General features: G+C 37.7%; 1 protein-coding gene across 3 annotated transcripts; it reads left to right on the forward strand.

The window, feature by feature from the left end:
* Positions 1-102: 102 nt before the first annotated feature.
* Positions 103-27,327, forward strand: camkk2 (calcium/calmodulin-dependent protein kinase kinase 2). Of its 3 annotated transcripts, none has more exons than XM_065244092.1 (17): positions 103-237; positions 8,664-9,292; positions 11,953-12,000; positions 12,797-12,850; positions 13,732-13,783; positions 13,900-14,033; positions 14,421-14,457; positions 14,576-14,597; positions 14,695-14,783; positions 15,227-15,426; positions 15,837-15,890; positions 16,514-16,587; positions 16,667-16,754; positions 16,906-17,037; positions 17,185-17,285; positions 20,387-20,437; positions 24,974-27,327. In XM_065244092.1, the coding sequence occupies exons 2-17, from the start codon at positions 8,708-8,710 to the stop codon at positions 25,044-25,046; spliced, it is 1,794 nt and encodes a 597-aa protein (XP_065100164.1). In that variant the 5' UTR covers positions 103-237; positions 8,664-8,707; the 3' UTR covers positions 25,047-27,327. The 3 variants fall into 3 exon arrangements, with proteins under 3 accessions (XP_065100164.1, XP_065100166.1, XP_065100165.1); XM_065244093.2 differs by lacking the exon at positions 103-237 and adding an exon at positions 6,086-6,341; XM_065244094.1 differs by lacking the exon at positions 20,387-20,437.
* The last annotated feature ends 217 nt before the right edge of the window (positions 27,328-27,544 follow it).

The raw sequence follows: 27,544 nt of genomic DNA on the forward strand, positions 1-27,544 counted from the left end.
GCTCCCGCGATACTTCGGTGTCATACGCCGATCGGTCTGCGCAGCATGTCCAGCATTCGACGCCGTTCTCGTTCTTACCGCCAGGAGGTGCCGCAACGCACACACACACCGCAGATCCACCTCCGTCTCCCGCTGCATGCACATCATACACCATATCATACAGCCGCTACCATTACTGCCATCGAGCTAACAACACACAAACCTTCCGACAACAACAGCACCTTACAACCTGCAGAGGTAAGCACCCAACATCCGTGTCATACACCTCCAAAAAGCGACGCGCGGGAACGCGCTCGAACGTAATGATTTTAATAATCCGCGGCTGGATTTCTCAAACATCTGTTTTGTACGAGACGCGTTAGCCAGCTTTAGCAACATAACAGACAACCCTTAATTATTCTTCAAACGGAAATCCAGTCTAAAACCAGTATTTATGCGCGATAATTGCGTATTAAAATGATAAAAACGGGAAATTTTTAATAAGTTACTGAAAATGCAGCATCCTGAATTAATTGACACCTGACAAGTTACACCCCTGCTGAAACAAGCAATAGAAACCATTACGGTGGTTATTTTAATGGTTATAATGGTAGTTGTATTGGTTTTAATGGAAACTACTGTATAATGGTCCCTGGGGGGGGGTCTAACGTTACTGGTACATTACCAGACCCCCCCAGGGACCATTATACAGTAGTTTCCATTAAAACCAATGCAACTACCATTTGGTTCTGTTGGTGGGATGTAATCTGGCCCAATTGAACACTATTAAACCTACCATTACATTTTAATGGTAAACAGCTAGTTGATGGTTCATCTTGGAATTTGTAATAGAAAACTTTAGAATTTGATTTTTTTCCAGGCATAAATAGCTAGACAACATCTTGGTCATCAACGGTGTGCTTACAACTTTTGAAAAGAAAGTGTACAGAAATGTCACCTATGTAGGCAGCTAACTAGGTTTTGAGAGACAGCCAGTGTTTGATAGTAATTTTAATTCACACGGTTGTAATGAATGGAAATGCTTGTGCATGCAACATCAGGTTTTAATTGTAATGCATTCAGACGTGCAGTGTACGAACAGCTGACTCTTGTTTTTTTTTTATGTTGCTTGGATATTTGGATTTAAAATAGTTTGCCTCGCCTAAAGAGAGTGACAGACGCAGGTCCCTGTATGCCTCTCCCACTGGAAAAGAGTTGTTTGGGTATCATTTATGGTGATATTATAAATACAGCAAATTGTTTGTAAACTTAAACAATGGGCTGCACAATACATTTTAACAGTTTTTCATTGACTTTTTCTGGGGACCCCTAGAACCTTATGGGGGACCCCTTGGGTGTTTATATAGGCGACCTGCAAGGGAGACTTCAACCCTTTTGTTTTTGTAGGGTAGGGTTGTTTTTTTTTCAAGAGCCTGAGTTTTGTAATGAGAGGTCAGCTCGGGTAAGGGCTTTGTGGAGTTTTCTATCACAGGGATGAAAACTGTAGATCTGTTTGTGTGTTTGATGTCCTGGGGCCCGTTCATCGTACGTCGCTTAATACATCCGAGATCAAATGAGACATCCAAGAAGTTTAGATCTGGCTAATTATAATCTCGCTTATTTGGTTCTTTGAACGCCACTGCTGTTGATGATTATTATGGCAGGATTGAATTATCTGAGATCACTGCGCGTTCGTGCACTGCAAGAAAAGTCAAAACATATCGATAGTAGAAACACTGATCAGCCACGCTGTGATTGGCCAGTTGTTACAATGGCCAAGAACACGCCCATTTTTAACCCCTGCAGTCTGAGAGCTATTGATGGAAGGTTGTGAACTTTTTATGTGACTGAATTTAAAAACCCAGTTAAAGCTACTTTAGTACATAAATCACCATAAATAATGTAAAATTTTCTGTAAAAAGATAATCTTGATATCTTTACTATGCTTGTCAAAAATTGAAATTACTGATTGTAATTAAAATTTGATGCTCCTAAAGTACTTTAAGTCTCTTTTAAAAACAGTTAAATGCTATTTTGTCTGTTTGTAACAGCAACTTAAAAAGCAGAATAAAAAAACACAGGTGGTGGCCCTCCATCTTCATGTGATGTGCTGGCAGGAGTGATGTCTCTAAACTGGCTGATTGTACAGATAATCTCTGGAGCAGTTGCTCTTTCTTAAACCGACAGCCAATGCAACAATTTAATTCCTGATAAATACAATTTTAATTGTAGTGTATTGTAAGATAGTGTTTTCCTCTCTTTTGTGCAGTTGTAGATAATATACCAACACTTTTAGCAGTTTCCAATAATGTGGTAAATAAAGTATGATGTGCAGTATAAGGGAATGGTAATGTTATTCTACATCAAAAGATTATAAAATACAACCGTTTCTGATAGCAATGCACATGATAGTAAAGAAATCCTCTCAGATGGTAGTCCTTTAGAGAAACTATATGCAAGTGGTTAAATAAGTTTACTTCAATTGCATTATTCTTAACTGATTTCTGACTATATTAGCAAAATTAGCAGTATTCCACGTTAACTGAAAGTCCTGCATCTGCTGAGTCTGCACAGAAAAGTGTAGTAAAGAAGATAAAGATATGTGAAAATATGTGCAAAAAACTTATTTGGTTATTTTGGTCATTTTGGTCACAGAACAGGGACAGGGTAACATATTTGTAGACAACGTTTTAAAGATAGAACAGATAGAAATTACTAAACGAAAACCCTTTCATGCATGACATTGTAAGCTACTTGACAATCTAAAGACAAAACTAAAATAGGAGATTAGTTTATTCAAATGAAAATTATTTCACACTGAGTAATAGTCTTTATTGTACATAACGTCTATTAGTGCTGGGTATGATTAATTCAAACAAATTTAAAATGAATGTGATCAGCATGTCATTCGTTTAAGAATAATAATCAAACAACTGTTACACAAAAACAAGTCGCACAAGTACAGAAAAAATGTATTTGTTATATTATATATTTTTTAAATAACATCGCTAAAAGATTTAATTAATATATTCTTTTTTTATTACATGTTGAATTTGAAAAGCTCTTTATATTAATCATGCATCTAACGCAGATTGCGCTCGTATAATGAAGAATACGCGACTGCGTCAGACTTTCCGTATCACATCCGCTTAAAAAGGTACAAACTAATCTTGTTTACATGAAATAAGCCTGCTCCCGAGCAGGTTTGAGCTTACGGACCTGTTGCTATGACACCAAGTTTAGAATGAGCTTCGAAGAACCAAATAATCCAAGATCATGCCAAATCATCAACAATCAAATCCAGCTAACTGAGTTAGCGACGTACGAAGAACGGGCCCCTGGTCAGACCCTTTAATGCGTACTCTGGTTTGAATGCGGTCAGTAGGGGTCCAACACTGTTTTGCATGTGAATTCAAAGCCTTCATGAGAAAAAAAATGCGTGTTCGGTAGGTTGGACACATGTATCGCTTGGTCTGCAATCTATAAAAGATCGAAGTAGGTCAGTGGAATGTAGAAACTGCTCACAGACTAAAATAGCTCACCATTGTGGTCATGAACACACATCTACTGTATTTCCGTTTTCTGGAAATAGGATGTGATGCTTTGCGATTTAAATGTGTGTATGAATGCTTGGTGCCCTAATGCACGCACATGAGATCATTAGAGAGGCCCTTGAGGTTTGTGCTCAATAATGACACATCCACCCCTATGTCTTCACATCCACCCCTCTGTCTTTTGTTTGTCCCACCATCAGGACCTGACAAATAGGTTGGACAAGCCTGACTGCTTTGCACTCGGCTTGGCTGTCTTGAGAAATGGGAAGATGTGAAGGCCAGACCAGGGACAGGCCATTGATTAAACTATAGTTTAAAGGGATAGTTCGGCCAAAAATGATATTAAACCCATGATTTACTCACCCCCAAGCTGTCCGAGTTGCATATGTCCATCGTTTTTCAGACAAACACATTTTCGGATATTTTAGAAAATGTTTTAGATCTTTCAGTTGATTAAATGTAATGTTACGGGGTCCAGCAATAGTCCACGACCTTCAAGTCCAAAAAAAGTGCGTCCATCCTTCACAAATTAAATCCAAACGGCTCCAGGATGATAAACAAAGGTCTTCTGAGGGTAATCTGCGCGGTGTTGTTGTAGAAATATCCATATTTAAAACTTTTTTAACGTAAATAACTACCTTCTGGTAGCGCCGCCATCTTAGTCGCGTCCGCATTCAGGATGAGAGCTTACGCAGCCTACGGAGGCTACTCTGCTGCTGCTCTGTGCCCCCGCCCTCCAAATTTGTTATACGTCCCTAAGAAAAGTGCGTACACTACGCTAATACTCTCTCCTGAATACAGAGGAGTCTAAGATGGCGGTGCTACCGGAAGGTAGTTATTTACGTTAATAAAGTTTTAAATATGGATATTTCTACAACAACACCGCGTGGATTACCCTCAGAAGACCTTTGTTTATCATCTTGGATTCGTTTGGATTTATTTTGTGAAGCATGGAAGCACTTTTTTGGACTTGAAGGTCGTGGACCCCGTAACATTACATTTTATCAACTGAAATATCTAAAACATTTTCTAAAATATCCGAAAATGTGTTTGTCTGAAAAACGATGGACATATGCAACTCAGACAGCTTGGGGGTGAGTAAATCATGGGTTTAATATAATTTTTGGCCGAACTATCCCTTTAAAGCATTTTTTGGGTAAATGCTGAAATAGCTTTTAAATTCTGCTGGGTGTGAAATTAGGTAAGGCAACGACTAGTAGTTTTAAGTAGTTTTTATAGACTAATACAAAAAGTGATGGTACCATGGTGCAGTGATGGTATTAGACATATTTGATACTATATACAGCATGGGTATTCAACAGGGGGTCCGTGGTGGTATTAGTGGGGGTCCTCCAAAAAGAATACTTTTTGGGGGAAAAATGAAATTAGGCATTAAACAAAAATGCATTAATAGTCTAACAACAAATACACTATTTAATAATAATATTATAAAATGTATTAATAATTATATTCCCATATATAATAATATAAAATTGTACTAAAATGAATGTTTACTAAAATGTGTTAATTTAAAAATATAATTGTTATGTGTTTTTATATATACATTTTATATATTTGTAACATAACCATCATAAAAAAAATTAAATCCAGTTTTAATTTGATACATGTACTGGGGTCCTTGGTCCTCCTTTCTAAGGTTGAAGGCCTCTGATAAACAGTATTATCAGTGGCGGCTCGTGAATGCTCATCTTAGGGGCGCAAATTCAAAATAAGTGTTTGAAGTGTCGTGTTTGTTGCTTCGTTTCAAAATATGTGTTTGTTGCGTCATGTGAACCATGTGCATCATGTGTTCTGTCAAAATAAGGGCCTGCTACACACAGATATTTTGAAATGATGAACCACACACATGACGGGCTACATACATGTTGTTACGAACTTTGCATCGAGCGCCCTCGAAAAAAGAAGTCACCGGCCGCCACTGAGTATTATACTGTAGTATTTTAAAATACAGTTGTATTGAATGGTTATTTTATTTATGTAGAGTGATATGTGCACATGGTTCTCTAAGGTAGTGATAGACGTATATAAGAGCGGATTAATTGTTCGATAAAAGCTCATTACTTCAACTGGTGATGAATTGGTTTCTTATTTGGGAAAGTGGTCTGTTTCCAAAAGATGTTTTTACCTAGAAAAAAAATATTTTCTATTAGCCCATTAAGATTAAAGACCGAATAGTAATAAGAGAGGTAACATCTAAAAAATAATGTATCCAGGAAAGGTGAAATATGAGCAACATTAGGAAAAAATGTTTAATTCCCATCATGTTCTTGAGTAAATGTACACCATCCTCAAGCTGTGTGAGTGTTTTGACAAAAGGACACATGCAGACCAAAACCCTGAGATGATATAACCGCAAAAACACAAATGCAGATTCGATTGCAGATAAAGCAAACAACGGCGAACTGAAGGCAGCGTTTAAAACTTGGTCATTGCGAGAGACAGAAATGAGGATGGGGGCGTGCCAGCCCACACAAGTTCTCCTTTCTGAACCCCTCCAAGTAATGAATGTTATTTTTTCCATTGTACCTGCTTATATTTCAGTCTTTCTGTGAGACCCACACCTCTCTCCCACACACACACGCAGACACACATTGAGTTTTCAATGTTTCGAAAATCTGCTTTTGATCTGCCAGCAAAAATTACAGCTCTTTGCATCTAAATCAAGGCCATAAGAAATGGAGGCTTACAGCAGAATGGATATATGTAATCACTTTGGAGCAGACTTGGCTTGACTAATGTCTTATTCGTAAGCTTATTAGCTGTATTCTGCAGTTTCATTTAATACAGGTAAGATGTTTTTAATGTGGTCTAGTTGATTTGGATAACCTTGTGAAATACTGACCTTTATGCTTTTTCATCATTTACTCACCTTAATGTTTTTATTAACCTGTATTAATTTCTTTGTTTTGCTAAACACAAAGGAAGACATTGTTCGTAACCAAAGCATTATTTTTTTGTACAAATATCTTCCTTATTATCTTCCTATCCATCTTTCCTTAAGGGATGACAGAATTTTCATTTTTTGGGGAACTATCCCTTAAAGTAAATTTAGAAGGCTTTAGCTGGGTTGAGTTTGGTGGAGTTTGCATGGTCTCCCTGTGTCGGCGTGGGTTTACTCCGGGTACTCAGTTTTTTCCCACAATCCAAAACATGCAGGATAGGTGAACTGTGGAGATGCCAAATTGTCCTTCCCCAACTTGTATAGAATAAAAATGTATAGATTAATCGGTTCTACCATGAATGTAGTCATAGATGCTGGTATGGCGTTAATAATAAATAAATAAGTTAATTTAGGACCAAGGTATTGAAAGAATTGTGAGTTTATTCCAATTCAGTGTTTTTCCTAGAAGCAGTGGTCCCATGGTTATTTGAAAAATCTGTGTAGGGAATTATTAATAATATTATTGTAATTTCTAGGAATATAAAAGTCTTGGAAATTAGCAATTCTTCATAAAACAATGGGTCTCATATTTACTAAGCATGCGTATGCACAAATTTGTTTGTCATGAATCAACAAAAACTATTATAGTTTAATTTCTTCTAAATGTTTGCAATAACATAAGAACAACTTAGACCACACGTGCCCAATAATCATGAACAAGGAAAAATAACCCTATTATATATATCTGTGTTATACATTTAATATATTTTTTTCCATGATTATTGTTGCGTACACGTGGTCTAAGTTGTTTTTATGTTTTACATAATGTAAAATCAATTTTAGTATGAAAGTTTTTGCTGAATCATGATTTGTTCGTTTAAACGTATGTACGGACATTTTACGAACAAATTTGTGCGTACGCATGCTTAGTGAATGAGTCCCAATGTCTAGTTAAAGCGATACATAATAAAGTGTGTTAAAGGTTGTACTAAATGTCATTGGGTCTCATTCACTAAGCATGCATACCCACAAATTTGTGCGTTATGTGTGTACAGAAGTTTTTACGAACAAATCTTGATTTAACAAAAATGTTTGTATCAAAATGTCTTCTAAATGTACGCAAAAATTCAAGAAAACCTAAAACCACTTGTACGCAATAATCACATACACTATAATCAAATACTAGGCTATAATTATAATGTCTATAATAATGTTGATTTATAAAATGTACATGATAATATTTTATATTATAATATTTTCTGTATTATATATTATTATACATGATCTATATTATTATTATTATTATATATATATATTATATTATACATTATTAACGCCTACTTATTTTTTCTACACATGTAAGATGCTTTCCTTCGTCAATTTTTAAATCTCTATATAAAATCGTCTGCTTAATGCCTAGGCTATATGTAAACATCATGTAAATGTAATGAAAAGTCCAAACGCCAATCACTTGATCTCCTGTCTATTTTATTTTAGATACAGATGTGTGTCTTTATCATATTAATTAAATGTCATATTTGTTAAAGCATCCAATACTTCTTTAATGTTACTCCGGTCAGTGGACAGCACTGGCTTACTCCAGCAACAGCAAAACCTCCCAAATAAAAAATGTAAAGCAAAACAGAACTTTACCGATAATAAATATCACCATAGATTTCTTATCGAGTTCTTTTGCTTCTATGACAAACTGCTCTAAAATTTTCTGTGGACCTGTGCTGCGGAAAACCCTTATATGGAGCTGGTTTGGGCGGTTTTATGCAAATTACCAACCTCATGCACGTGGCCGATTAAGTAGAACACTACAAATTTACTAACGTAGGAACGAGTATAAGAACAAACTCATGTGTGTACGCACCTGATGTGAATTTGGCAGAAAGTTTTTGTCAGAAGTTCAAGTGTGCATATAAATACGAAAAACGTACGCAATTGTTAGTGAATGAGACCCAATGTCTAGTAAAGTGATTGAATGTAAAGTGCTCAAAATCATTCGCCTAAATGTTTGAAATCCATCCAAAATACATTTATTCATTTGGCTTTATCCAAAGCGACTAAGAGTGCTTTCAATACATTTTCTTTTATCACTATGCATGTTCCTTGGGATCAAACCCATGACCTTTGCGTTACTCTAAGCAGTAAGCCACAGAAAACACTGTGTGTAGATATTCTGTTCATATATTTCACTACCTAACTCAGTCATGTTTTTTTAGGGCGTTGATGGAGGGATTCCTTGGAGGTGTTTGGGAAGGGCACTATGTTTCCCTGTGTCTCCTCCTGGTCCTCTACTGATCCTCCTGCCGCTCTCGGCCATGCTCCGCCCCTTCCCTCGGTACAGCCGCCCAATCAGCCACTGCCCGACCTGCTGCGGAGCTGCGCCACAATCCCTCCTCCAGCCGCACATCTGAGCCCCTGCAACTTCGAGATGGAATCCATGATCGTGGTGACTGAATACGAGCCCAGCGTTGGCTCCGGGCATGAGGGTGGAGAGGAGGAGGAGTTGGAGGACATGGACAGCTCGGAAACACCGGAACCGACGTCGTCACATCCGGTTCCCTTCCGCGTGGTCTCTTGTGATCTTTTATCCCACACGATGGGCCGCCCAGAAGCACTTTTCCCAGAACCGCAGGAGCACAGAGGAAGACTCAGCCTTTCTGATAGGAAGCTCTCGCTGCAGGAGCGCTCGCAGACGCCTTTGTCACCCTGCGGTTCGCCGGGGTTGAACGGACGGTATATCTACCCGTCTCTGCCCTACTCGCCGATCACCTCCCCTCACTCTTCTCCGCGCCTCCCTCGAAGACCGACCGTGGAGTCTCACCGTGTCTCCATCACAGACTTGACGGTAGGAGGCTGGAGTTAACAGTGATGGGTTTAGTGTTCTTTGAAGTCTAGAAAACTCTCTTTTAGTCTGTCACCAGAAGTGAGAAAATTGAAAGTGACAAATCTATCTCTGTTTATAAGAAGACAATTCAGTGTAAGCTATTTTAAAAAACCTGTTGTTCCCAGTGTGCCTGACAATTATGTTATAATTGCTGACTCAAAAATGCGACAATCTGAAGATTTTAAAGAGATTTTCTTTGAGAGAAACATTTACTTTTCTTCATTCTCTGCAAGTCTGTGCAGTCAAGGTTGACAGGGTTTGTAAGGTAAGGTGAACGACAGGAGCAATTACCTTCTCCTAATAGCGCTTGTCAAGAGCTTTTCCCTACAGATGCTTTAGCTTAGTTCCACTAGTTCCAATGAGAAATCGCTAAGAACCGTCTCACCTAGCTTTATCCAGTGTACCTTTCTCAGCTTATATCGAACGCATCATTTGCTGTGTGACCTTTGATCACACTGGCTTCAGTAGTAAGTTAGGGGCCTTTACACAACATTGTTTTTGTGTGTTTTGGCTGTTGGTGTGGACTACAAGGGGTGATTCTCACAAAATCCAGACTTAGACGGTGTCCAGCATCAGATTTTTTTTTAAAGCCCTTGAAGACAATTTTTTTTTGCACATAAAAGATTAAGGTGTGAACTTATTATAACCATTATTTTAAGAGGATTAAAAAATATTTCCTATAGAATTTTAGTTACATTTTTTAGATTATCATTACCAAAAATTATCATTACCACAACATGATATTACATTAAATGTATGCATTTACAAACTCGTGTTTCGGTAATGAGAACTAAAAATTTTAACTTTTATCTGGAGAGAAAAAAATAAGAACTGCTTACCTGGTAGCCATCTTGAGTGTCACAGTCAATTATGTCCCCTCCAACAATTTTGTTTTTTGAAAATGTTAGTTCCTAAAGGGCTTTAATAATGATTGAAAATTGTTGCGGAGAATGAGAACATTGGTCTTGGAGACATTTATATTCCTTATTATTGTCTTTACATTTACCAATGATCACCAAATACCACATGTTTCTTTACTGTAAATGTTTATAGTATAACATGCACTGAAGCTTTTAATTTTTAGATTGTTTAAATTATAAATATTTCCATGTGAAAGAATCCAAATCCAGTCATTGACACGTTGCGGTAATGAAAAATTTCCCCTTAAATTTGAAAAAAAACTAAATTGGTTTGTATGATGTCATTTAAAATCATGTGCAAAATAGTCCATGAAGAGATGTTTGTAACTGTATGCTTCTTATTTTGATACTCTTACTTTGCATTTACTTTTTTTTATCAAAATGTTTCATGACACCTCATAAGTCTAATTTCATGAGAATCACCAAATGGCGTTTTGGGGTCCTGAAGAACGCAAACATTTAAAAATTTTATTATGGGGTTTCAAAGTGTTTTAAAGGGCACCCATTATGCAAAATGCACTTTCGTAAGGTTTGGCCATAAATGTGTGTTGGCAGTGTGAACATGTTTTTAAACCATAGCAATCTCATTTGATATGCTGCTTTGATTTTCCTGTTAATGTGACGTCACACTGATAAAGCCCGGCCCACATCCTCTGACTGACAGTCCTGCATTACTATAGTTTCCACCCTCAGCAAGTTGTACTCTGTCCGCCATATCTCAAAAGTGAGATACTATTGTCTCAGACTGTGTTCACGGGAATCAGATCTATTATAACTAAAAGCGCTTGCTGTCTGTTGGTAAGGGAGTGAGGAGCTGTAGCTCATTTGCATTTAAAGGTACAGACATGAAAACAGCCCATTTGGCTCCCACCAAAACAGGGTCATTTCGCACATGCTAAAATAAATGATCTGTGGGATATTTTAAGCTGAAACTTTATAGACACATTTTGGGCACACCTGAGACTAAAAATAGGCATAATAGGTGCTCTTTAAAAATCCCACCTTGTCCCCTCTACGTAAACTACATAATTTGTGATAGCAGTGATGTGATGCGCATGTGTTAAACTTCGCCAACAAAGTTTACAATATTTTGCAACACTGCTCAATCCTTTTGCTTTCTTGACTCTGTATTTATCGCTCTGTAGTCAAGGTTCCAGACTAACTTTTTTCACTAGGAGCACAGTGGCCCCCAACTGAAAATTTAAGGGGCACAAACAAAAAATTTAGGGGCACACACCTAAATCAACATGCTAATCAAATAATGACATTTCTACAAATTTCCACTGTATTACTAATAAATACTTTAATGATAGATGCAGAAAGTACAATGTGCAGTTTCAAATTCAGCCTGACTTCACAAAAAAAGGTCAAATTTACTTGTTGCACATGTGCAACTGGATGTAAAATTCAGTGGCACACTCTCAAATTTTGGTGGTAGTGAATGCTTTTATGTGCAGGCGTTGAATTTCTTTACAAAGTCATAACGCCATCTACTGGCCTGGTATGCATAATAAAGCATTTTTAGTATTCCACACTGATCCGTGTAAGGTTTTTGACAGCATTGTCATGTATGTGAAATTTTTTCAATGCACCAAAGACAGACTTTCCTATTTATACTACATTGTTGTCCTGTAAACATAGCCTTAAACCACCTTAAAGACCTCCATATCCTCGATTAATCATTATGTTATGTTTCTGAAGGATTGTGTGCAGCTCAACCAGTACAAGCTGAAAGATGAGATCGGGAAGGTGCGTTCATTTTTTATTTATTATTTATACTACTAATAATATCATTTTCAGTAGATTGCTCTTCTGAAATAGTGATGAAGCTGTTGTCCATTTTCATGAGCTATAGTTTATAGCTTAAGAACACAATGTACTCTAAAAACAAAAAAATACAGGAGAATGGGTATTAAACAATGATTTACAGTGTTATCATGCACTGTCCCATATGCATTATGTTTTTTGAAGTAGTACCTCAAAGTAATTGTTTATAAGATGATAATGTTGCACATATTGAAGTACAATGGTATCACCACGGTAAATGGAATATCATATCATATATATTATCACAGTGGCTCTTAATAGGCGGGTCACATTTATAAATACACAAAGTAAATCATTTTAAAAGAGCAATGGTGTTTTCACTGTTTATGTACCACTAAGCTTTATCTTTCTTCGGGTCTGTGGAAAACTGTCTGCTTGGGAGATTCCCGCTCTCTTCTCAATTCTGTGTCTGAGGGTTGGATTCCCTGCTGGAATGGCAATCTGCTCTCCCAGCTGGGACCTGTTTGTGTGCTAGATGTGTTAGTTGGAGATGGAGAGAGAACAGAAGCTGAATTATGTCTGTGGAGCATTTTCGGAGACCGGCTGTTGGCTTCTGGCCTGCTTTGATTTACATGTTCTCTAGTTAAACAGTGCAAATGCCGGGCCACTTTAGGCACCTGTACCTTTGTGTCTTTGCATGCATCTTAGAATGTTTGGATTGCTATTTGATTTATTTGCATCTTGTCTGACACACCCTTCTGATGTATTCCTGCCCAAGGGCTCCTATGGTGTGGTCAAGCTGGCGTACAATGAAGATGACAATACGTACTATGTAAGTGATGCGATACGCTGTCATGAACTCAAACATGTGCACACACACCTTAGTCTTATGAGTCACAGTCCCCTACAGACCACTTTAATGGCCACTGATGTGTGGTGTGATTAGGGTTGGAATGGGTGTTGAGGTTGCATTGGAACTTAATCTGGGGAATTTTGGAAATATTCCAAAATGATTTGTGCATGTTTTGGAAGAATGCAAGTACATGCAGGGGGTGTGGCCTCAATGGCACTTCAGTATGCAGTGTGCATGTGGCTGGCACATATTAATTGCATTAAATATTGTTGTTTTAAACAAAATTATTCTGCAAGAATTTTTTAACTACATTTAAGTTCCCTGTTAAAGGCAACTCTGCAATTTGTTTCAATTTATTTCGAATTAATTCCCGATAATTCCCATATATTTACATTAATTCCCATATATTCCTGTTAATTCCCATGGTAACTTTCCAGCCTTGAAAATTCCCAGATTTATGCAACCCTAGGTGTAATTAATATTTTCATAGACATCCTTGTTGCTTTGTATTACTTCATATGGCACATTTTGCACTATTCATGCACACTTATCTGTATTTTTCCATATTTATTATTTCTAGCAATGCAAAATTTCTGTGCCGATACCAATATTTCATTACTTGGAATGTCATTTCCTGATACCTAAAGATACCGATAGTTTTCCTTTGTACTTTAAACAATCAGCCTAGGTCTGATAGTGGGAAAATTAGCTTTGATGCGATACCGATTATAGGCCGATATATCTGTCTCTTATGTTGTGTTTTTTCATACGATCCTAGTTTTATAACAATTGTAGAATTGGGCATATGTCATCCGGCAGCATAAATGACACGGGATATCTGCTCTCACTGTTCCCCACAGGCCATGAAAGTGCTGTCCAAGAAACGGCTGATGAGACAGGCCGGGTTCCCGCGTAAGTGTCCAATATAAAGCAGATGGATCGCTCGGCGGGGTTTGGGACAGTGTGTCTGTGTGTGTAAGGCTGGTGGTGCATTTTCATCAGTTTTCTTCTTATGCTGGTTTATACAGGTAGACCACCTCCTCGTGGAGCAAAATTGGCCCCTGAGGGTCCTCCCCAGCCCAAAGGGCCTCTGGAGCGTGTTTACCAGGAGATAGCCATCCTTAAGAAACTCGATCATCCTAATGTCGTCAAGCTTGTGGAGGTGGGTATATTACGTCTGTCTTGGGTTTGAAGCCCAGGAAACATGCATACTGGTAAAAATGTTTGATTTTTTTGTAGGTCACTTCGTATAAAAGTGTCTGCCCAATTTTGTATTGTGCAAATGTAAAATAGCTGCATGCAGTCATAGATTGTGCTAAGCTATGCTAAAAGTGCTACCTCCAGACCTGGAGATCAGCTGAATGGATTCCAAACTAGTAAAAATGAAATGTTTAACTCTAGGGGAGCTGGAAAATGAGCATATTTTCAAAAAAACGTGGAGTGTCCCTTTAACAATGTAATAGACCTTATATAAATAGATGATGTAATATTTAAAGGTGATGTGTGCAATTTCTGCAAAAAAATAGTGGATTTTTGGATTTATTTTCAGGTTCTGGACGATCCAAGCGAGGACCATCTGTACATGGGTAAGTCTGGCTAGATAATTATACTGCTGGCATGCACAATTTGTTTTACTCATTGCAAAATTATTAAAAACTCATGAGTAACCACAACTCAAACTCTGCTTCCTCTGTGCTTCCCCAGTATTCGAGCTTGTCAAGCGAGGGTGAGTAAGCATGTTATCTGTGATTGTAGCGCCGCCCCATGCTGTGCTAGTGTCATCCTGCTAGGGAAACTGTGTCTCATTCCCCATGTGTTTGCAGAGCAGTGATGGAGATTCCTACTGATAAGCCTCTGGATGAGGATCAAGCACGCTTCTACTTCCAGGATTTGCTAAGAGGAATCGAATATTGTAAGTGGTAAAGTTTATACCGGGCTTTGCAGCGTGATCAATACTCATGATGATTGATGTGTAAGGAGAACCTGTGCTGATACATCCATAGATTAAAGGATGCTGCATCTTTTTAATGGCATCATGCCGTTTAGTCTTGATGAAGTCAAGTAACATATTCTGGCCAAGAACCTCCCACTCAGACAGGAAGGGGCCTTCTTACCAACCACAGTTTTTAAAAAACTTTAAAGCTAATTTAAGTTAAACATTTTATTAGTGTGTGTATTATCATTGAGGGAATTGAATGGCTTTGCTAGTGTTTTTGCAAATGTGTAGCGATTTATGATGACACTACTTAATTTCCAAGCACACTTATAAAATCCTCTGACCCTTCAAAATCAGTAAAGCTTACCAATCAGATTTTGAGGAGACAGATAATAACAGCAGCTTTTCTTCTTTTACAGTACATTATCAGAAAATAATTCATCGAGACATCAAGCCTTCCAATCTCCTCGTGGGTGAAGATGGCCACATTAAGATCGCTGACTTTGGGGTCAGTAACCAGTTTGAAGGGGCGGATGCCCTCTTGACCAGCACAGTTGGGACGCCGGCGTTTCTCGCCCCTGAAACACTTTCGGAGACCCGCAAGAACTTCTCTGGAAAGGTCACAAGCTATTACCCAATCTAGCTTTAAATCAGGGGTCTCCAACCTTTTTGTGAGCAAGGGCTACCACAATGGATAAAACAATCTGGAGGGCTACTTTTTGATATAGCCTACTCAAAACTTTTTTGTTTTGTTGATTTTATTTTACTTGTTATGTTATAGTATTGTTTTAAATGTTAACATATGTAAACCAAGCCAAGCTAATATAACATATATGTAATAAATAAATATTTCAATTGAGACTATTAATAGAATGTGCTTTGGCGGGCACCACGTTGGATTGTTGGAGACCCCTGCTTTAAATTATGGAGGTGCCACATGAAAAATATTCTTAGTTTAGAGATCAAATGTATAGTTCACTCAAAAACGATTAAAATTTGAAATACATGTTTTTTTTTACATTTTTATAGGCTCTGGATGTATGGGCGATGGGAGTCACCTTGTACTGTTTTGTTTTTGGAGTGGTAGGAGACTGCTTTATTCATGATACTTTTAATGAAACACTGTTAACTCTTTCCCCGCCAGCATTTTTTGTTTAAGTTGCCAGCCAGCGCTAGCATTTTTCATAATTTTCACAAAAGTTTAATGCCTTTCAGAAAATGTTCTTTAAATTTATAAACAGTAAATCAAATGAAAGAACAGACCCTCTGCTTTAAAAAAAAACCTTCATTATGTTTCTTTTTATCACCTCTCAAATACGTGTAGATTTCTTCAAAAAACGCAAAAAGCTGAGATGGTTGCATTTTTGAGAACTACTTTTGATAGAGATCAGATTCAGAGCAATCCTCAAAACATAAACGGACATACAGCTGTTTGCCCTAGGGCCATACTTCTGGGTTGTATAAGTTGCAGAAGACACCCGGTGGATAATAGCGGTATTACGGATTGCCAGAAATACTCGTCATTGGCAGGGAAGCATTTTCTCTTAATTGACTCGTCAATGGCGAGGAAACAGTTAAGCATTATTCAACATTTACTGTCTTAGTCCATTCCTCAAGACTCAAGAAAATTGTGTTCAGAATGACATTTGAAAGATCATGACCTTACTCCCTCTCTGTTATTATGTGTCCCTTAATTGCCTACACAGTGTCCATTTATGGATGAGCGTATTTTAAGCCTACATCAGAAGATCAAGACTCAGCCGGTTGAACTTCCAGAAAAGTGAGTAGTTCCCATAAGCTTCCCCAACCTGTCTTTGGCTGTTCCAGTCTTGACACAGTGTTTTTCTCACACTTAACAGTGCGGACATATCAGATGACTTAAAGGAACTTCTGCTCAAAATGTTGGACAAGAACCCTGAAACCAGGATCACTGTTCCACAAATCAAGGTTGGGCCTTTGCATTTAAATGACACTGAAAATAAATCCTAATTCTTTGACGATGATTGCCAAGCATTTTGCTGTGAAAGTAGGACACACCGGCAGCCTTGCAAGAGTCTTTTATGATATCAAAGCAGGGATGATTTTGTTGTTGTCGTAGGTGCACCCGTGGGTGACGCGGCACGGGGCCGAGCCACTCCCTCCGGAGGATGACAACTGCTGCAGCTTGATAGAAGTGACGGAGGAGGAGGTGGAGAATTCTGTAAAGCACATCCCCAGCCTGGCCACCGTGGTGAGTACCCCGGCCCCTCAGGGCCCATTTAGTGAATGCCCATTTTGTTTTTTGAATACGTAGTTTAATAACATTTTTAAATACAAATGCATGTTGGTGGTTGTGGACGTATGGTTGCTTATGTTTTGTGTCTGCGCTCTGCTTCAGATCTTGGTTAGGACCATGCTCCGCAAACGTTCTTTTGGGAACCCGTTTGATTGGGGCCGGAGGGAAGACAGGAGTCCCGCTGCACCAGGACTCATGCTATTGTAAGCCTTTTTTTTCATTAGGTTAGATTTTAACTACAACGGGTGTCTTGAACTTTGGACCTGTGCTGTGGTTGCATTGGTCAGTAGTGCAGTAGTTTGGATTTAGTACTGTTCCCTGCTTTAGCAGCACAAAGGTTATAGGCCCGATCCACAGGAAACAGGCGTAGTGATAAAAATGTAGGGGAGAGTGGGGCACAACCTAACGCTTTTGGTTTTGGCTCAATCATTCAAAAAATATTTGAGTTTGATTCATTATATTTTTACACAAGCAACACACACATCTCTGCTACAAATGATCATTTGAAGTTTGTTTCTAGTACTTACTATTCTTGGACAATTACACCAAACGTGACAGAAGTGCAAACGTTACAACTAACCCGTTAGGTGGGGTTAATAACAGGCAGGGGGTTAGTTGTAACACTTGCTAAAAATTAAGTTTGCAAGCAAATATTTCAATACTATTTTGTCTATATACTTGAAGTGGATATTGTTTATATATCTGTCTATAATAGACAGGTATCCACACTGTATTCATTCATTCAGCCCTTTTCTAACAATAGTTCAATTATAAATGGATACAAATGTCTAAATATGTGAAAAAAGCAGCACAATTTTGACAATTTTTTTTATATGTGACCCAGTCTGTAATAACCATACTACAGTTTCAAAATCAAATTCTGAGATAATGAGCATCAAAGTCTGATTTTAGCCATTCATTTCATTATGATTTCAATCTTTGACGTGACCTTATTCAATCAATATTAAAGATATGAACAAAAATAAATTTGACACACGATTTTTGATAAGACAGGCACATTTATTTTGTTAGCAGCCAGCATTCATTCGTGTGTAGCCTATTTAAAACAACGGCAAGTATTACGCTAACGTTAGCGGTTTTCATATTGTAAGTGCTGAGGGGTTAACACAGTGTTACAATTAACTCCGCTGGGTCAAAATATTTTCAAGCCCACCTAAAAAGTTGATAAAAGCTGCAGACATATTTCAAAACGATGCTATGTTTTAGTCAACAAGACACTGATTAATATGACACAGCATTGGATTTGGTATCTTACACACCCAACTTAAAAACCGAAAAAAAAAAACATGATGAAAAAATTTACTTACATGCCACCAAAACACTCGTTCATAAATAACTCTCTGGGAAAACATTATACATTTCAAATAATTTGCGGGAGATCTTCTTTTGGCAGCGTGAAACAAAAACCGGAAAAACAAAACGCTCAACCTTGTGCAACAATGTAAACAGTCCGTGTTACAACTAACCCTGCGTTAGTTTTTGCCCCGTGCACCCCTATAGCTTGTTATGCACTGTAAGGTGTTTAAAGGCGTTTTGCAGGTAAAATTTTTCAACGAATTTGTGCAATTTGCTTGTTAATAATAAACATTTAAACTGTTATCCATTGTATTTTATGTTGTTGAGTATCACAAAACCCGAAAAAGTATGAAAAAGTACAGCTGTTTGCAATGATTCTCCTTTCCCCCACAACGCACTGTATGACGTCACGCTGGGGAGAGAATTTACCAAAGCAGCCTTGAGAGCATTGAGAATGACTATAGAAAGACGAGTAAAGTACAGTTCTGATAGCGCAGATTATTTACATAGATAGATAGATAGATAGATAGATAGATAGATAGATAGATAGATAGATAGATAGATAGATAGATAGATAGATAGATAGATAGATAGATAGATAGATAGATAGATAGATAGACAGATAGATAGACAGACAGATGGATAGGCTAGTATAGAGAGATAGGCAGACAGCCAGATAGCATAACGTTAGCATATCTTCGTGTAGAAAGTAAACAAACAATTAACATACTCGTGCATGCTGGCTTGAGGGGGTCCATGATCCTGCCTGAAGTGGGTGTAACTTTTATGCGATCTTCAGCACAAACGGTTTTGGCAGCATGTCTCTAATCCTGGAAGGTGAGTGAAGCACGTCACATCTGTTCGCGGGGACCAGCGACCCAAACGCACTCACTTTCTTACAGCCAGTAGCGGAATGGCAATCGAGAGAGTCGGGACTTTCCCGGTGGGTCGATCTGATAATAGTTATACGTTTCGAGTTAACAACACCGTCTGGCGGCGTGATGTGCGCCGGTTCCCGCAGCCCGCTGGTCAAAGTGCAGCCTCTCTGCTCAACAAAGTATATGAAAGTGCTCAACCTGTTCGGCAGGTCCAAACATGTACAGGATTTATAAAAATACGCTGATCAATGAGCGGTTCCTCCTCAAATGGCATAGTCTGTCGTGATGTAAAAAGCCGCCGAACGCCTGTTTATTACAGTATGTATGCGGTCGGATCCGAGTGTGCTGCTGACTGCTGCTGCGTATAAAATGATCGTGTGATTCGTTATAATCACATAAACAATATAACAAAGCATCCTTTTATTTCACAAAAAAATATATTTGAGATATTATTTGATAGACTAGTAAGTGTGGATTAAGGATGTTTAAAAATCTCTAGCCTGGTGGTCAGGACATGAATGGATCAGATCAGCAGATTTGCGAAGTTTTATTTATCTCCACATATATCATAAATAATAATTAGCATGGTAACTTTGCAGTATAACACATTATATATTTCCTACGATGTATATATGATTTCCAAATTATATACGTAAGTATTAAACAGCAATAAATGTCTCATCTATCTCTATGGCTCTGGCTGAGTCTTTCTCCACTTCTCCCCAACGTGACGTCATCGCAGAATTGCGTTAAAATAACCGTTAATACCAAAAACGTAAAAAAAGTGGTCTTTAAGACCATTTTTGAGACATTTTAAAATTTATACACATATCTTGAGTGATTTATGTACCCATTAATCGACAGTGGTGGTTAACCTGCAACACGCACTTTAAGATCTGCCAAATACTGTACATAAATATACTAAAGAAGTAAAATAAAACAATATATACTGCAGTGTTATTTCTGTATTTAAGTTTAACTTAAACTAGAAATTGCCTTAAGTTGTTTTATAGTCACACTCTCATGTTTCCAAGAATATTGTTAGCGTTTTTTAAAGAAATGTAAAGATGTAAGAATTCTCATGTATTCGCATTTGTCCTGCCCTCTAGAAAAGGGAGAACAGGGAGTTTGAAATACTTCCACAATCACTGTACCCAAAGGTAAAGCTCTGCTAAGCTTGTTAGTTCCCCACCCGTTTCACTCTCCTCCACCTGTATTATATGTAGGAGAATATGCTCATGCCTAAATTGAATGGTCTGCACTTAAAATGACTGGTTCTGTGTTTTTTGTCATGCTATTTAAATAAATAGATGGCTCAGAGTTTAACATGCTTTTCCGTTTAAGTTTCTCAGTTTAATAAACAGCAATTGTTTTATGCATGTATCTGAAAATTAGGGCTGCACGATATCGAGAAAATATATGGCATGTGATTTTACTGCTGGACACTGTGATAATGGTATTTGTTGCAGTATGAATTTTCCTTAGAGAAATGCTATTTTTTAATTAGCTGTTTTTTTATAATTTAGATATGTAATTATCATACTGAAATAAACAGGTAATACATATTCTTCAGGTGTTATTACATCTAATTCAAGCTAAAAAACCTTTTTAAGCACAAGTTCGTCTCTCTGTGGTTTTCAGGGTTCCCATGGCTCCTTGCAATCCTTGAATGTTTGTGAAAAAATTCAAGGCCCTGGGATGTTTTTGACAATATACATGCATAGATACAGGTCATTGAAAGTGCTTGAATTCTTTTATGCAAGAAGTTTTCTTGAAAAAAATTCCATATTATTCCCTGTGAAGTGTAGGATAATATTATAAAAATTCTAGACTGTTTAAGCACACGTGCTAAACTGTTCGCTTTAAATGCTTTATATCTTCTGTATGCGAATGTTGATTCATACCAAAATGCTTTTTTTGCATAGTTGTGATTGACAAATGAAAATGTCTTTGGTTACGTATGTAACTATTGTCCCCTATGAAGGGAACGAGGCTCTGCATTTGCCAATATTTCAGATAGCGATATACTTTCTGGCTCCTGCATCACCCTGTCTTTGTCGTTTAGCTTCACCATTGGTTGAATTTGATATACACATTCAGATGCCCTTACCCTTGGAGGCGTCCCCAAAGTGTCACTGCAGTGACGCAGCACGAGTTCCCTCGAAATCGAACTGTAACATTGTATCTTAAAAGGTAACACGATGTAACCTTGCTCTCACTTGAAATGTGTCCCCACATTTAGTCCTTGAATTTAAGGGTATTGGACCTGGAAAGTCCTTAAAAGGTCCTTGATTTTGAAGTTAACTAAGGTCTAGGAACCCTGGGTTTTCCACGCTCGTCTCTACTCCTGTCATATTTATTTTCCGCTCTCTGCTTTGAGCCGCTAGGTTCGTCTTTGCGCCCACAATCCAGCCAATAGTAAAACAGTATGGGGAAGTTTCCCAGACAGGGTTTAGATTAATCCAAGACTAGGCCTTAGTTATATTATATTTGGGATATTTGAGTGGTTTTTGCAAACATACCTTAAAAAAAAAACAGTACAGCATCTTGTACTGTGCATCTTGAGATAAAAGAATGGCACTGATAAATGTTAAGATATGTAAGCGCAAGACATTTTCATATTAACTCTTTCACCGCCAGCGTTTAAAAAAAAAGTTGCAAGCCAGCACCAGCGTTTTTCATGATTTTCACCAAAGTTTAATGCCTTCCAGAAAATGTTCTTCTTTAAATATATAAACATACAAAATAACAAATGAAAGAACAGACCCACTGCTTTCAAACAAAAAACCGTTTCATCCTACCTTCAGTGGTTCTTTTGCAATCAGCTTTTGAATATGGGTAGGTTTCTGCAAAAACACCACATTTTGAGCAAAAAGCAGAGATAATTCAATTTTTGTGACTTTTCATAGAGATCCCATTCAGAGCGATCTTTAAAACAGACACGGACATGCAGCAGCTTGCCATAGGGCAATACTTCCGGGTTTAAAAAGTTGCGGAAGGGCGCCACCTGGTGGATAATAGCGGTATTGCGGAAAGACGGAAAATCTCGTCATTGGCGGGGAAGCGTTTTCTCTTAATTGACAAGATATCTCGTCAATGGCGGAAAGAGTTAAGGCACCCTAAACCTTCAATTTAGTCGGGGTCTAGTGTAAACCCTGTCCAGGAAACCGCTCCTATAAAGCCGCCTTTCCACTGCACACAACATACGGAAACGACAGTCGGAGTTCTCCCCCTAGTGGCAGTCGTAATGAAGTTTCAGTTTAATCGTATATGGGAAAGAAGCTCATTCCAGCGCAATAGGCTTAATTCTAATATGTTTACCATGGTGTTATAAATAAATGAACGCAAATGAATGAAACAATAAATACTATGCATATATGACAAAGAGTGCAATTTTTTTTGTAGAGAACATATAAAGACAAGATTAAAATAATAACGTACACAAATTAAATTAATAATGTATTACTTATTAGTAATCAAAAGTGTTTTTTAAGGATTCAAGTGTTACTTATAAAGTTAAACCAAAAGGATTAATCATTTTCACCTCACACACAGTTTGTGGTTGGAATACAATGAAAAACATAACTTCCGGTCGGCATATCGCATGCGGTTTAGTCGTACAAGTTCAAATTTTTTAACGGATCCAACGCTTAAAACGGATCCGATATTTACGCATCCACAGATGGTCGGGACCTCACGCAACCCCTTTGCGACTCTCCATAGGAAATGAATGACTTCCGGCTTATCGGCCGTCGTTTGTCGTGTGCAGTGGAAAGGCGGCTTGAGACCTACTAGGCAGGTATATAGTGAGGACCATTCTGATTGGTCTAATTTGGACAGTCTAATCATGTGTGATAGGCACGTAATATACGTTATCGCAGCTGGATATCGCACATATTGATACCCTGGCAATGGCAAATTTTGTTTGATATAGCGTGCAGCCCTAATGGCAATATATTGAAAATGTCCCTCCCTGTATGTGTTTAACTTAATATACTTTATTTTATATTTAACCCTTAGTACATCAAGCATTTATATTTTGCATGTTATGTATTAACAAGTACAGAACCAGAACTGTTATGTCTATGTATGTCAGAAGGTTGCACTACAAAAAAAAAATTATCGGTCATTCTGACACACTGTAAATTTCAGTCCTGCTCGATTTCTGTCTCTTGTAGTTTTCATTGTCTGAATTATTACATGGCTTTTATTAACTGAAAGTTGCAATCAGTAACTTTTTGGTTAAAAAATAAACAAAGTTCATAAACAGTAAGGGGCGGTTTCCCGGACAGGGATCAGACTAGTCCTAGACTAAAATAAAGGTAAGAGCGGTCCAAACTGAAAACAACTTGCACTAACATATCTTAAAATACATTGGTGCCCTTTATATTGCACAGAAGTAATGTTTTTAGTAAGGCATGTTTGTTAAAATGACTTGTTATATTTTCTAATTAAACTAAGGGCTTGTCCTGGCTTAAGCTAATCCCTGTCCGGGAAACCACCCCTGTGTGTTAAAACCCCAATTCACAATAATATATTATTAATAGCCTCTTTCACACAGTAATTTCGGTAAATTACCATGAATTTACCAGAATGACTTTACAAGTAAATGTAAAAATGTGCTGTCCACACACACAATGACGTTACGTCTTTTTAACAATAAGATATCTTTGACACATCATTACAAAAATGCTGTTAAACTCTGTCAGAAAGCGGACGTGGCCTCTAAACTGCCGAGCGGCGAGGTTGATGCTATGCTGTAAACAATGGTGGGTTATGAATTTATATCTACGGTCCGTATTTTTTCTACTTCTGTTGCAAATGCTGACAGTCGTGCACAGCTACTTTTTGAACAAAAGGCTTCAGAGAGAGTGTGCAAATAACTTGGGTAGTTCAGCAAATAGATAGTAAACCGTTGAGTTAATTTTTATCTTAATAAAAAAAAATTGTGTGCTATATCACAATTTCTTGGTTTTTACTTTTAATTTTTCTTTGCAAAGTGAGCGAAACAACAGACAGGGGGGTCTTGTGGATCTGGTCACCCAATTTCATAAGCAATATCCTGAGATTTATTCCACTGGATAAACTTCTCCAAAGTCTCATTTCTCTTACAAAATCCTCAGTTATGTCTGTCTATCTTTTGGGTGCTGAAACTTCTTTTCTCTCCTTTTCTTCACTTCATTTTTTCACTTCACTGTGCTAGAGCAGATGTCTTATTTTTATCTGTTAGAATGGCCGATACATTTTATCTTATCCATTTTGTCAAATGCAACCTTTGTGAATATCCTGTAAACTCCTGGTCAGTTCAGGATGAGTTTTCCAGGCATTTCACTTATGCATAATGTCAGTAAATTTCTCACAATGCTAATGCCAAAGGGAGGAGCATCCTGATTGACTGACCAGTTGTTTGCCTGACCATGGTCAGTTTTACGAGGTGTTCCGAAATCTGATCGCTTTGCCGGTCTGGTTGCATTTGCATGCAGCATTCGTACCACTTGACACGGTAGTCAGTCACTCTCCGATACGAGGATCTGACTGATGCAATGCCATGTCAGCCCTTCACCTTGCACTGACTCAATTTTCCCTGCTGCCTAACACTTCGAGCCCAACTTAACAACAGTCTGCATTGCTGTAGACGAGTTGACACGCCTGGAATGTGCGGTTATTTTAAAGCACCACGTTTGTCTGTTTCCTAGGAAACAAGAGAGCGAAGAAGGCATGAGGAGCATGGACCTGCCCTTCGTAGGCGAAGAAGAAGTTCTTTCCTGATACTTGTGGGTGTTTCGCTCGCAACGCAGCGAGGGGCTGGCGGTCACCGCTGGGGAAATGCTAAAGGATGGGGGCGTTATGGCTTCCGGAAGGCCGGGATTTGAACTCTGGACACAAAGACGATGCTCCGCTTTCCCCTGAGTTGTTGATATGGAGGGTGCCCACCCACTACATGCATGCTTTGTACAGTTTTCAGCAGCATGCACTGTATTTGTCCGCCCAGGACCTGTTTTCTCTATGTGTGAGTGTGTTTATACTCTCCTGTATGGAGACTCTGCTTTACTCCTCTACTTCAGCTAGGGGGCGCCACTGCAAGAAGAATTAAAAAGCTGTACAGTTTCTAATCACTTATTACAGACATGTGTTTACAGACACTTTCAGGTTTACTTAAAAAAAATTAAAATAATCAAAGGGAACGTTCATCAGCAATGAATTTGTTAATTTCTTAAACGTTCAAAAGATTTAATGTATAGCAAATCCTTTAATATCAGTAAGGGGATCCTTTAGGATGAAATTTAAGGGGAAATACAGATTTATGTGAGAGAGCTTTTTATTTGCATTATACAGTAATGTTGGCGCTGAAGGTAGTGGACAGGCCCAATCCTTGAAACTATCTGTTTTTTTTTTTTTAATACAGCAAAGCCCAAATCTAAGAGATAAGGGAATTACGGTCGTAGCACGTTTTCATGTTTTTAACTACTTAAGGCAAAAATAACCTTTAGAAAATGGGCATTGCGTCAGTTTTTCTTGTATATAACATAAACTTTTTATTCATGAAGGTAATCTCACATGCCCTTCATGTGTAGATTCATAAAAAATGCCATATAGTGGTGCACTTCAAACTTTGTCATGATAAACAAGAGTGGATTAGTTGTCGACGTCTCTACATTCGCTAAGGTTCTTAAGGAATTACAATAATTTTGTGCAATCTATGCATGACTTTAATCTTAAGGAATCAATGTTTGTCATTGAGGTCTGTTTTGACAGAAATGTATGCCTTACATTTTCATACTCATAACTGTAGCATAAGTCATCGGTACATGTGTAGAGTACATTTTTGGTACGATAGATTTGTAGATAAAGTAGAATCTGAGATGAAATTAGATGAAATAAATATCTTATTTTGAGCTCGGTTAGCAAAAATAGTCCAAAGCCCTCTTGAGATTTTCTCAGTGTGCACTATGGTCATGTATCTGTTGTGTTTTTTTAATCTACGATTGTTGGTTTGCTCTATATGCCTGTGGGTCCAAAATGTCTAAGTGATGGTGCTTCTCCACCGCTGGACTCGGGCTTATACGAAATCGAAAACGTAATTCATGCTTCCATGTATCAGGGGAGTTTCTGCACAAATAGATTGAATGTATGTTGTTGTTTTACTGTGCAACTGCAGTCGACTCTTTACTTCCCACTGTTTTCTTTTTTGCATGTAATAATCTGCTGTATTTTAAGGTTTATTTGTTTACTACTTTTGATTTGATATATTTTTTGTAGATACTATCACTATGCATAACAAATCTAATGTGGTGCAGTTCTGGACTGTCAGTCGGTTGGTCTCGTGTTTGTTTATATTGAATGTCGAATAGTTAACATCAAGGGAAACCTGTATTATTGACTTAAATATGCATGTGCACTGACGAAAAGCGGATGGTTACCAGTATATATATACGTTAACATGTTTATGACCTTTAAATAATATATTCAGGACCTGAAAAGCACCATTCCCCTTTATAACTAAATAAATATTTATTGAAGATATAAGAAGTAAAATATATATAATATATATGTAGATTTATCTTTGCACATTATGTATGATGCATGTTTATTGAAATCTTTAAATGAAGGATGAGGCCTCCATATCAATTTTTTTTTCGTTTCAAACGAAAAGTTCAGCAAGTAAACATTTTTTTTTCTGTTTTCACACTTCTTTAAAGACTGACCTTGCACATGCTATGTTGAATAGATAGACTGTAGAGGTTTTAATTGAATGCTGTACTGTATATTTATAACCTCTATTTATCTTTCTTCACTGTATCTGCCCAGTTTTTCCTCTAAGGGCTAGATAAATGTTTGCACCCATATCACAGAATCGACTGCGTTTTTAGAGGGCTGTTTACAGGGATGTTACATTATTGCATGCCATCACTATTACTCACAATTTCATACAGCATGTTTGTTTTTAAGCATGTTTGAAATCTTTTCAGCACCTGCTGATCTCCCAGCTGAGCATTCTATATATTGTATCCAGTTAATTATTTGAATAAATTAAAGTTTCCTTCACTTACTTTCAAGTGTTTTATTAAAAATATTGCAATTTTTGTACTTGGTAAAGGTGTCCTCAAGCCGATTTGCTGTTGTGGCAATTCCTCAGTTTGTTCCTGTGTCTCACTTAGCAGACCACCTACAATGCATTGCTGTTAATAAGGCGTCTGCAAAGTGCAAATGCTGTTATTCAATTTTAAGCTTGCTTTACTTTTTCATGGCATACTAAAAGGGGCAAT

Source organism: Paramisgurnus dabryanus, chromosome 18 (assembly GCF_030506205.2).
Source record: "Paramisgurnus dabryanus chromosome 18, PD_genome_1.1, whole genome shotgun sequence".
Lineage (NCBI taxonomy): Eukaryota > Metazoa > Chordata > Actinopteri > Cypriniformes > Cobitidae > Paramisgurnus > Paramisgurnus dabryanus.